Genomic DNA, 12693 nt, shown 5'->3' on the forward strand with positions numbered 1-12693 from the left:
TATGGTGTTCTCACACCCCTTTTTATAGATCAAACTCTTGAAGAAATAATATATATCTTAAGAGTCTTAGCTTCGATTCTTGCTTAGAAAACAAATACTTTAAAGCAACATGGTCAGTATAAAAGATAACTTTCAACCCTAATAAATAAGACCTTATATTCTCAAAAGCATAAACAAGTGCTAACAACTCCTTTTCGGTAGTTGCATAATTCTTCTGTGCATGGTTAAGAACATGACTAGCATAATATATCACATATAATAAGTTTTCTCTTCTTTGTCCTAACATAACCCTCACTGCAGCATCACTAGCATCACACGTGATCTCAAAAGTTAGAGACCAATCTGGGGCTACTACAATTGGTGCAAAAACTAAATTACTTTTCAAAGTTTCAAATTCAACCTTACACTCTTTATCAAAAGTAAAAGGCTTGTCTTTTACAAGCAAATTGGTTAGTGGCTTGGCAATTTTTGAAAAATCTCTTATAAACCTGCAATAAAAAACTACATGTGCCAAGAAACTCCTTATCCCTTTTTCATTCACATGGGGGAGGGAGGTTTGCAATAACCTCCACTTTTTCCTTGTCAACTTCTATTCCCTGGTGGGAAATTTTATGACCTAGCACTATACCTTCTTGTACCATAAAATGGAATTTCCCCAATTCAGAATCAAGTTAGCTTGCTGATACCTTTCTAAAACAAGAGACAAGTTAGTTAAACAGTTATCAAAAGAAGAACCAAAAACAAAAAAATCATCCATAAACACTTCTATTTTCTTTTTATGGATGTCAGCAAAAATTGATGTCATACACCTATGAAAAGTAGCAGTTGCATTACACAGCCCAAATGGCATCCTTCTGTATGCAAAAATACCATAAGGACAAGTGAATGTTGTATTCTCTTGATCCTCTGGGGCAACAACAATCTGATTGTACCCCGAGTATCCATCAAGGAAACAATAGTATTCATGAACGACGAGTCTGTCTAACATTTGATCAATAAAAGGGAGAGGAAAATGATTTTTCCTTGTTGCAGTATTGAGCATCCTGTAATCAATACACACTCTCCATCCAGTTACTATGCGAGTGGGGATAAATTCATTTTTCTCATTTAGAATCATTGTTGTTCCTCCCCTTTTTTGGAACCACATGTACGAGACTTACCCATGAGCTATCAGAAATCAGATAAATCAAACCTGCATCCAACAACTTCACCACTTCCTTTATTGCTACCTCTTTGATTGTTGGATTTAGTCTTCTTTGGGGTTGTACCACTGGTTTGTGATCATCCTTCACTAGTATCTTATGCATGCATACTGTAAAGCCAATCCATTTCAAGTATCAAATGGCCCATCCCATAGAAATTGTGTATTTCTTCAGTACCTGTACCTTTTTCTTTTCCTATGGTTTCTTTAGCCCATAGCTCATTATTGCCGGATAATTTTTCTCAGATTTTAGAAAGACATACTTCAGATTCTCAGGTAACTGCTTCGATTTTGCACCTGCCTCAGATTCTTTTTTGTTCTCAACTTCTAATGGAACTCTTAAATCCTCCCACCGGTGTGGTTTTGATCTCACCCGTTGAGGTTGTGCTTCCAACATGGTTAATACTTCTTTCTCTTTTTCATCCTCATTTTCCTCTATTTCTTGGGCCGACAAACTGAGAACTCTTTCTAAATGTAATTTGGGGATTTGGATGTTAACAGATTGGGCTACCACTATGTCTATCACCTCAACTGACCTACTTGTTCTCTTATCATCTTTTCATTCCTAACATCAAATTTTAGCTCTTCATCATAAACTTTGAGGTTCATGGTTCCCTCCTTAGTGTCTATCATGCTTCTCCTTGCTTCTAAGAAAGGTCTTCCTAGAATCAGAAGTATCTATACGTCTTCAGGCATCTCAAGAATAACAAAGTCAACAGGAAACACAAACTTATTTATTTTTACCAGAACATCTTCTACTATACCATAAGGCCTTCTTACCGAGTGATCAACAAACTGGAGTGTCATTTTGGTATCATGAACTGTACCTATTCCCAACTTCTTATAGATGGACAAATGCATAAGGCTCACACTAGCTCCCAAATTAATTAATGCCTTCTTGAATTTTCTATCCCCAATCATGCATGGAATAGTGACCGAACCCCTATATTTATTTTTTTACCGGAATCCTCATACCTTGCAAAAAAGCACTACAAGTTTCAATTAAAAGTATAGGTTCAGTGTCAATGGTGTGTTTCTTGGAGATGGTGTCTTTCATGAATTTGGCATATATAGGCATCTTCTGAAGTGCCTCAGAGAATGGGATACTGATTTCAAGCTTCTTAAACATTTATAATAACTTCTCAAAATTCTTTTCATGTTGATCCTTCTTTTTATTTCTGTTAGGATAAGGGAGTTTGATGGTCGGCTTTGGCTCTTTTGGTTTTTCTTTCTCTACCACCTATCGCGTGACTTCTTCTTTAAGAACTTTCTGGTTTTCTTTAATTTCTAGGTCCACTTCCAGAAGATGGCCTTCTTCTCCTAATTTTTCTTCATGGCTTTTAGTTGACTTACCATTCCTAAGTGTCACAACACTTACATTATTATTTTCTCTTGGATTAATCATTGTTGCACTAGGAAGAGACCCGTGTGCCTGCATACCTACTATTTGTTGTGCTATCTGACCCATCTGAACTTCTAGATTTTTAATAGATGTTGTAGTGCTCCTTTGATTATTTCTTGTCTCTTCTTGAAATTGTGAGTTTTTAGCTGCCATCTTTTCAATGGATAATTTCCAATCTTCCTTCTAAGGAGCTTGTTGTTGATATTGTTGTTGGAACTGACTCTGATAGTTTTCTGGAGGTCAAAAATGTTGTTGATTCTGATACTGAATAGGACCCTGCTTTTGAACATTCACCTACTGGTCTTTCCAGGAGAACTTTGGATGATTCTTCCAACCTTAATTACAAGTATTCGAGTAGGGGTTGTTTTGCTTCAGAAAATTAACCTCTTCGATTTGTTGCATAATTACAACACAATGCATGGCATAATGATGTCCACCACAAATTTCACAACTCACAACTTGAATTGGTTAAACTTGAGCTACCTGTTAAGTACATATATTCATTGCCTTTAGTCTTTTTTCAACTTCTGCAGCAACTTGGTCTTCTATCTTTATGCTCTGAGCAGCTAGTTTCAAATCAATCCTTCCCTCTGGTTTGCTCACACTTATATCATACAACTCTAAGTGTTCATTTGTAGAAATGACTACTATAATCTTTTTGATACCATTGGTTGTTGCAAAATTAGATGATCCACCGACAGTTGTATCAATCAGTTGTTTAGTCTTCAACCTGAGGCCATTAACAAACATTTTCATTTGTTCAGTCTGATCCAAGTTATGAGTCGGACAAGCAACCAATAATCTCTTGAATCTCTTGTATTCATCACCTAATGATTCTCCATTCTTCTGCTTAAAATTCATAATATCATATCTTTTCCTCAGAAAAATAGAAGCAGGAAAATACTCATTAAGAAAAGTCATTTCCATCTCTTCCCAACTAGTGACACTTCCAACAAGAAGCGAATAAAACCATTCTTTTACATCTTCGGCTAAAGTGAACGGAAAGATTCTCAACTTTTTGGCTTCTTCAGAATGCCCATCTATCTTCAAAGTAGTACTCATAGTAAGAAACCTTTGCAAATGTTTATTTGCATCTTCGTTTATCTTTCCTATGAAAGATCTCTTCTCAAGTTGTCGGATGGTTGTTAGGTGTAACTTAAAATTCGCCACATCTACTTGTTGGTTCACTATAGTCAGACGACCACCTGGAGCATTTTCTCTTCCATAATCCCCAAGAAGTCTTTCTTCAGCAGCTTTGACTATAACTTCTTCTTTTACTTCTCTATCGGATTTGTATCTGATTCAACCGAGCATGCAATGATATCTCTGGTTATGTGTCAAAAGGAAAATTAGCTGAGGACTTTCCTCGCATACAAATATTACACATATATTCGAAATAACCCAATAATAATGTAAATAAAATAAAATAAAATAATAATAATAATAACTGATAAAATTCTAGTTGCAGAGCAACAAAATTTTAACTAAAAATAAAACTGTAAACTCTATAATCTTTGGCAGTCCCCGGCAACGGTGCCAAAAATTTGATTGGTAAATTAGTAAGTGTACTAATCTTTCAACGTAGTAATAAGGGAATTTTTCCCAAGTATCGATATCAAGGAATGCTTGACGATACAGAGTTCGTGTTTTATCTTAGTTAAATAAAAGTCTTAGGGGTTTTGGATTGTTTGTTTGAACAATTGAAAATAAAATGCAATAGAAGGTAAAAAAAATAGTTGATCCGATTAAAAAATATTATGAGTAAACATGCTAGGGAAGGTGTATGATTGAATTCATCAGCAACAGTAAATTAACCTTGCAATAACTTAATTAAATAACATTGACTACCGGTTCTTAAGGGTGTTTACTCCAAAGTCCTTAGTGAGAAAACCTTTATTCATTCAAATTAATCCTTATGTCCATAGTGAATTACAGGTGAAATTAAACATTATTTTAATTAAGAATATTCCGGTTTCCACAAGGTATCCCTAGGCATAGGTGATATCTATTATGAATTATTCACAATTAAGCATTAACAATGATGGTTAAGCCTAAATATTAACCACTGATCAACCTCAATTTTTCCGAAAAAGAAAGCATTAAGCACAAATTATAGATAAGTCATATATCATAAAATCAAAGTTATTACAAGGTAAAAATGTAAAATTGTATCATAAATCCGAATCAGGGACATCCCTTTTCATTAGGGGGTTTAGCAACTCATAGTCATAAAGAAAAACATAGGAAATTCGTGTTTTTTTTCTAAATAGGCAATTCTTTGCTTTTTTCAGATCTGGCCGCTCATACGCGTATGGCCTCCTCCCATACGCGTATGGCCTCTTTTTTTCACTGCCTCATATGTGTATGGCCCAGAGTAGGGCGTACGACCCAGTTGGAGCCATACGCGTAAGGCTTCTGTTGTGCATGTGGGGCCCGACTTGGCTGGTCTCATACGTGTATGGGTCTTCCCATACGCGTATGAGCAGAGACTTGTTTCCACCCCCTTGTTATTGTTACACGTATGCTGGTGGGTGATACTGAGTAGACATACGCGTATGAGAGGCCTCATACGCGTATGGGTGGGAAACTTGCTATTTGTTCATTATTTTCTCCTGCTCATGCGTTGTCATCCGGGTTCTTCTCTGATTTAGCTCATCTTGATCTTTTAGCCCTGTAAACATATCAAATGCTACCTCAAGCGTAAAAAATAGCACAAAATTGTCGAAACACTAGTAGATCAAACTTTTGTAAAAACCTACAAAAATAAACTTAAACTACTGTCCAAACTCACAGTAATTCACCTGCTTTTGGCATTCAAATGACATCAAAACTAACATAAATGGTGACTGATCAATTGTCGTCAAAGTCAGGTCTTCTGGATTTATTTGTCGACCTACTTTTGAGAACTCATTTCTCTCAAGGATTGGTCTTAGAGGTTCATCTTCCTTCCATGTTTTGGGACTTACAATATACATCTCATTTGGATTAGTACTGCTCGTTAACCATGCAAACACATCCAGTTATAATGTACTAATCATCAAAGGGACAAAAAATCACATAAAAAAGGGATTGAGACGTCTAAGGTGACAGTCATGTCATCATAGGCCATAACGGTGGTTGCCTGGGTGACGCCCAGTAAGGGTCACCCATCAGCCACGGTGATAGTCGTCATAGGTAAATATGTCGTCTCTTGGGCTTTAGAGTGTTATGGTCAGCCCGCCACTAAGAGTGACAGCTGTCATGGCGTCCAAAACGCATTTTCTGTAGAAATAGACCCCAAAACTCAATTTTTTTCAAATCCTAATGCCATCAAACACGAAAACAACAACCAAACAAGATATACTCAAATGGGTTTCCCAGCAACACAACAAACATGACATCAAATTTTCATAAAACAACATGAAATCAACAAGTTTCAACACATGTTTTCTCACAATTGAACAAAATCCTCTAAAAATCCCATTTTCCTCCAAGCATGCATAATACCCCAAAATTCACTTTGAAAACCCTCTAACTACTAGAACTCCAACTTAGAAAAACATGGATTTCGAATTTTGATATGGGATTAATGATTCTTCAAGGTCTTGAATGGCATGCAAAAAGCTCCTCTTCCTCCTTTCTCTTTTCTTCTTCACGTTTCCTTCACACTCCCTTTTTAATTTTAGAATTTTGAAATTAAATGAGAAGGGAATAAAACTAAAACTAGTAGTCCTCAACCCCTGCCACCATTTCCAATCCTACCATTCTAGTTTTCAATGTCTAACTATTAATCTCATTTGATTAATACACATTAGGCACTTATAATAACAAAATGGAGTGTGACAAATCTAGTATTACTAATAATTTATTTTGACTAAACTATCACCAAGGAATACAAAATATTAACTATATAATTAAAAAACCACCTATTGAAACTATTTATTAGATAATTGTTTTTTTAATATCCAAATAAAATTAATAACAATTTTGTCTTTATAAAAGATATGATATTGAATATAAAATCTAAATTAATATTTTTATAAATATAATTAAAATATTAACTAATAAGAATATTGTTATTAATATATCTGTAAAAATCATATTTTTTATTATTTAAGATTAATGATAAATAATTATATGTCATTGTAATGGTTTGTCCAAATTCAATGTTGATAAATAATTATATGTCATTAACTTATTTTCATTTCATTTTTATCCTTAGAAATTTCTTAACAATTAGCTCAATTATTCGACTTCTCCTTTTTTAATAAAAAAATATAAATTCCTTTTTTTATTTTTATTTTTATTTCTACAAATATTTTCTATACAATAATCTTCTTCTCTCATTTTCATTTTTTTTAGAACAATTTATTTTTTATAATATTCTATAATAGAAAAAAAAGTTCAATAAAATATTATTGTTTATATTTACAAGTGTATACCAAAATATTTCATATACTAGACTCAATGTCAATAAAAATATTTACTTTATAAATGATATTTAAATAAAATAAATTAACCACTATAATACAAATTTATTAGCTACTTAAAATAGGTTATCAATCATGTATAAGCCTCTTTATGTAATAAAATTGACTAAAAATTAACCGTCAGAAATTTCAATTTTTTTATAAAATATTCATTTTAGTGATAATATTTCATTTTTGAAAGAAATTAGAATATTTAATCATAATAATTAAAATTTGATTCAATAAAATGAATAGACTAGGTTAATTCATTTCTCTATAATCTCTTTTCATTCTAACTTATATAGATTCACTAAGATTTAAAACAAATAAATTCTAGCCTTTTGAAAACAATGACAAATAATTGAAAATAGTTTTATAAAAAGTATTTGTTATTAAATAAATAATATATAAATATGTATTTTTGTTGCATGAAAAAATAATATAATTATATCTTAATCCAAAAAAAATATTGTTTTTGCTAAAATTGTTAATTTAATTATATATTAATCCACAAAATATAATTTTCTTAAAATATAAAATGAATTAACAACTATAACAACATGAGTCAATATATTCCATTAAATTTAATGAATTGAGATTTAAAAATTATGATTAATTATTCTCATTTCTCACGTTAACAAATGCTCTGTAAAGTCAGGGTTATAGTTTCATGATCTGCTGACACCAACTGTCAAATTTAACATACTTATATTTTCAATAATTTCTTATAAAAATCAAATCGTTATATTATCTAATATTATCAAGATATCAAGTGTATAAACTTTCAATAATTTGAGCATTCATTACTATATATTCAAGTAATTGGTATTTATATATATTTTAAATAGTTAAATAAATTGATGTGATAGAATATAAAATAAATTTTTAAATACTATAAAAATTTATAGACTTCTAGATAATATCCGTCCATCATTTGTCTAATCAATTTAATCCATCATTTACAAAAGAGTTATTGAAAACTGTAAGTGTGTTAAGTTTGACACGTCACAACAAAATTATTTTGACAACAAACTTTATCCCTTCATTTTTTAATCCAAAAATATTATTTATTCATTTAAATTTAAATTTGTTATATTTTATCGCTATAATTTATTTTCTTTTTTAAAATTAAATACAATTTATTTCCCCAAGTTAGATTTATTTTTTGAAAATTTCTCTCCCACTTTCAATTTTTTATTTCATTTTTTAAATGAATAGCTTTAATTTGTTTTACAATTTTAATAATTTTATATTTACAAGTTATATTTTTAGACAAATTTATTTTTAATTTGTATTATAAAGAGAATTTATTTTGACTTTTTCGTGATATGAATATCACAAAAAGATTTTTTTTTAACAAATGATAATTCAACTAATATCAAAATTTCTATAAAAGTACTCATCAATGAAATAATAATAATAATAATAATAATAATAATAATAATAATAATAATAATAATAATAATAATAATAATAATAATAATAATAATAATAGTACTAATAATAACACCAAAATTTCCATTATATTCAACTATTTTCTAAAAAAAATTATTATTATATTTTGGAATAATTTTTTTCTTTTCAGAATATTAGTTTTTTTGTTTGTTTTTCTACTAACAAATTAACATTTTTTAATAAAAATATATTTTTCTTATAGTATAATTATCTCAATAAATAGTATAAATATATTATTAAAATTACATATATTATTTTGATCCAATTTCCTAAATATTTCGTATAATTTTAAATCAATTTTAATACTTCCTATAGTTTTAAAGTATTTTAAAAGATTGTTGGTATATAAATATCAACTTAATTTTTTTTAAGTTATTAATTTATAAATATCAACTTTTTTTTATATTAATACATAAATATAAATAAAGTATGCCGCAAAGGATTTAATTTACGTCCATTTAACTCAACGTATCTTTTGAGATATCCAACCTACCCAAAATTATTATTATTATTATTTATTATTATTATTATTATTATTATTATTATTATTATTATTATTATTATTATTATTATTATTATTATCAACCGCCACTGATGGGTGTTTTCATAGAATTTTGAAAAAGAATGATAGAATATTTTCTTTCAAAAGAGAGTCTAAATATCTTTTACTATTATTTATTCAATAAAATATGTAATTTTATTAAATAAAATATCTCAGTTCTAATTTATAATGTTGAGTCTAAATATCTTTTAGTATTGTTTATTCAATAAATTAAATATTTTTTTAGGATGAAATAACAATATTATTAAACAGGATTTTAATGAAGTCGTCTCTAAATCTAGAGTGTAGATTAAAGGACGGTGGATAGTATTATTTAATTTAAATAAGTGTTATTTGTTGGTCTAGAATTCAATCCTTTGTAACAATATTTATTTATATTTATGCATTAATATCAATAATTTTAAAAGTAAAATCAAAATTAAAATAATACAAAAATTTGTTTGTTTTTAATCCTATAATAAGGATGGTTTTCATAAATCTCAATCATTAATATTATTATTATTTTTTATTTAATTTAAGATACCAGAACTTATTTTAAACTTTTTAATAAAATTTATGTTTCTTAGTAAAATAATAACTATTTTATTGTGATTACAAGTTTTTCTATGTATATATCCTTAAGAATTTGAGTATAAGTAAAGAAACACAAACCTTTCAGAATTTCTTCTTTCTTCCTCATTATTTTAGTTTGCTGTCATCACTGTCATGGCAAGAGGGAAGGTGAAACTTGCATACATAATCAATAACTCAACCAGGAAGGCAACATTCAAAAAAAGAAAAGATGGTTAGACATGAGTATTTATTTGGTTTCAAATTCAATATGTATTATTCATTAAGATTCTACATATTTATTTAAGTTTTCCTAATCATTGTATTTTTCCTAATTCTCGGAAGCCTCGATTCTCGTAAATGGCTTAAAGGTAGACATGGTAATAGGACGGAGCAGAGACGGTTTTTACCTATCTTAAATTTAAGTTTGAATACCTAACAAATCTTTGATACTTACTCTGATCTTTGACGGGATGATGAATGGAACCTTGAAATTGTTTCAAACTAGTTCTAGTATCTCTGCGCCGCTCTCATCACTGCTTTTTTAATAGAATATCAAATTTCATTATAAATGAAAAAGTAAAATAAAATCGAAAATTTACAAATGGGAAAACCCCAAATTCGGATCCAAACCAAATCAAAATGGATCCTCTTCGTCAAACCCAGATGGATTCAAATGGATATTTGCGATATAGGATTTTGTTTTAATCTTAATGTCTATATAAAATTAAACTTTTAGCATCATTTTTTTATTCATACAAATTGTTGCTTTAGGTATCCTTATAAAAAATAAAATCTCACAATGTTTTTGAATAGGTATTATAAATAAGATGAATGAACTAAGCACCCTTTGTGGAATAGATGCTTGTGCCATCATCTATGGAGAAAACTATCCTCAAGCAGAGGTTTGGCCATCTAGGGTTGGAGTAAGAAATGTATTGTCCAGATTCATGAGTTTGCCTGAACTCGAACGAAGCAAAAAGATGGTGGATCTAGAGAGCTTCTTGGCGCAAAGCATTATGAAAGCTAAAGGCATGTTGAGGAAACAAGTAGAGGAAAACCAAAAGAAGGAAATGGCTTATGTTATAAGTCAGTTTATTCATACTGGTGGATATAACATGGCAAATGTGAGCTCGAACGATGTAACTAGCCTTTCAGCATTTATTGATACAAATCTGAAAGAAGTTGAGCAAAGATTGAATTCAATGGATGTCCAAGACCAAGAGGAGGTTGCAAATGGTGCTAGAGTTGTTAATGAAGGAGATATGCTGGCTAATATGGATCATGCTAATATTCTAGGTTTGGAGACCAACATCAATTATGGTATGCAGAATGATGATCAATTTTCTATTAACTTCTCTGAGATACCATTTCATGATGTTAATGTCAACCCAAATAGATTTTAATCTATTTGGTTGAAAATTACCCTGAAATATTAGGGTACTTTTTGGTTATAATTTTAGGTTGCGTATCTCATGTTTCAATTTTCTTGGTATTTTGTCTCGGACATTTTGTGTGGGATTACATTTGGCCACAATGCATGTTTATTTAAACATGTAATGTTTTTTAATCTGATGTTTACTTTTACAGTGTTGGCATTCCCCAATGAAATTAATAAAGTTTTTATTGTTTGGTCTTAATTTATTTAATAAGAAAATATTACTCCATCAAAAGTTATGTAATGAAAAATCTTGATGAGTAGAATACATAGATTTTGCAGATTTGGAGATAAAGAGGATTTAATTTGTTGATGAATAAAGCAATGGAGTATGTTATGTAATGGAATATTTATCCATTACGCTGACGACATCATAATTTATGGAGCCAAAACTTGGTGAAATATCTTGATTATAAGTCAAATTTATTATTGTCTGAATGAAGTCGGGATTAAAAATCTACTTTCATACGAGTCTTCCGTTGGGGGATAAATATTTCTCAATGCAACTAACATTCTAAATCATAAAATAGAACTCACAGTATAGTGATATATTTGTAAACAACGCATAACAAGTGTCATACCCCAAAATTTGCCCTACCTTTTTTATTTCATCTGGATTATTACTACATCCCTCTGCATACATAGTTCTCTTATTAACTAGTCATTTAGATACTATCATTCATTCATCTGCATATTCATACCATATTCAGGTCATTAATTCATAAGTGTATACATGTCATTGATTCAAGTGTGTTTCTATTTTATACTACATTGGTTCATTTCTTATTGATCGAGCCTGGAAACCCTAATTCCTGGTCTTGGGCACCTACAGATCATGTAGGTTGTATCTCGGTATTGGATTTAATCAGGAACTGCAAGGGTCACTATGGTCAATTATGGAAGTTTGCATTAGATTCATTGACCTCTTGTTGGGCTTTCTTCCATACTTTAGTCCTAGTTGTTTGAGTTGGATTCAAGGCAGTGCATCAAGGCTCATTGAAGACATTGCAAGTTCATATTCCATGCATGGTTTAAAGTAAAGGGTCAAGGTTATTTTGGAAAAAGATCAATACAATGTCAAACACAAATCCTTGGAGGAAATGCACTTAAGGATCATACCATTCCATGTTCATTGCAAAATCATTAAAGATTACAATATTCAAATTACATTACAAATCCTTACCCAGAAAATCAAATCCTACAAATCCAAGACTTTACACATAAAAATACATTGTTGGCCTATGGTTGACTTTGGTCAACTGTTTACTTTTTTGTCAACTCCCTAACCCTAGACCTAGTTCTCATTAATCTTCAAGCCTTCTTTATCTTCAAACTCATGATTATCCATCTACGCTCCATATGCTTTCAAGTATTATGCCATGACTTGCAACTTCATGATGTTCCATATCTCCATACCATGCCAAGTCATTGTACCTGCATCCAAACCAACATTGCCAATATTATAGGAACACATGTATAACAATCCAAGTATCACATGGTAGTAGCTAATATACATACTGTTAGACGATAGTACCGATCTAGAAGGGGGTTGCATAGATCAGTTTTTGAAATTTAGTGCTTTTTAAAAATATTTTCAACGGTTGCGGAAGCACCCTAGATTTTAATCGTCTAAATGAT

At 30.3% G+C, this 12693-nt stretch overlaps 1 protein-coding gene and 1 non-coding gene across 2 annotated transcripts; both read left to right on the plus strand.

Annotated features, from left to right (window-relative positions):
- The first annotated feature begins 3375 nt into the window (after positions 1-3375).
- On the plus strand, positions 3376-3482 carry LOC127089756 (small nucleolar RNA R71). The gene has a single exon (XR_007791311.1). It is a non-coding gene; the product is annotated as a small nucleolar RNA R71 (small nucleolar RNA).
- Positions 3483-9729: 6247 nt separating this feature from the next.
- On the plus strand, positions 9730-11257 carry LOC127088326 (agamous-like MADS-box protein AGL80). The gene is made up of 2 exons (XM_051029256.1): positions 9730-9852; positions 10434-11257. The coding sequence occupies exons 1-2, from the start codon at positions 9774-9776 to the stop codon at positions 11021-11023; spliced, it is 669 nt and encodes a 222-aa protein (XP_050885213.1). The 5' UTR covers positions 9730-9773; the 3' UTR covers positions 11024-11257.
- Positions 11258-12693: the final 1436 nt, after the last annotated feature.

The sequence above is a fragment of the Lathyrus oleraceus genome, chromosome 5 (genome assembly GCF_024323335.1).
Source record: "Lathyrus oleraceus cultivar Zhongwan6 chromosome 5, CAAS_Psat_ZW6_1.0, whole genome shotgun sequence".
Lineage (NCBI taxonomy): Eukaryota > Viridiplantae > Streptophyta > Magnoliopsida > Fabales > Fabaceae > Lathyrus > Lathyrus oleraceus.

Excerpts from the sequence above, each read along its gene's own strand:
- LOC127088326 (XM_051029256.1), top strand. The coding sequence starts at position 9,774 with ATGGCAAGAGGGAAGGTGAAACTTGCATACATAATCAATAACTCAACC. Across the intron at positions 9,853-10,433 it reads ATTCAAAAAAAGAAAAGATG|GTATTATAAATAAGATGAAT; the intron begins GTTAGACATGAG and ends GTTTTTGAATAG.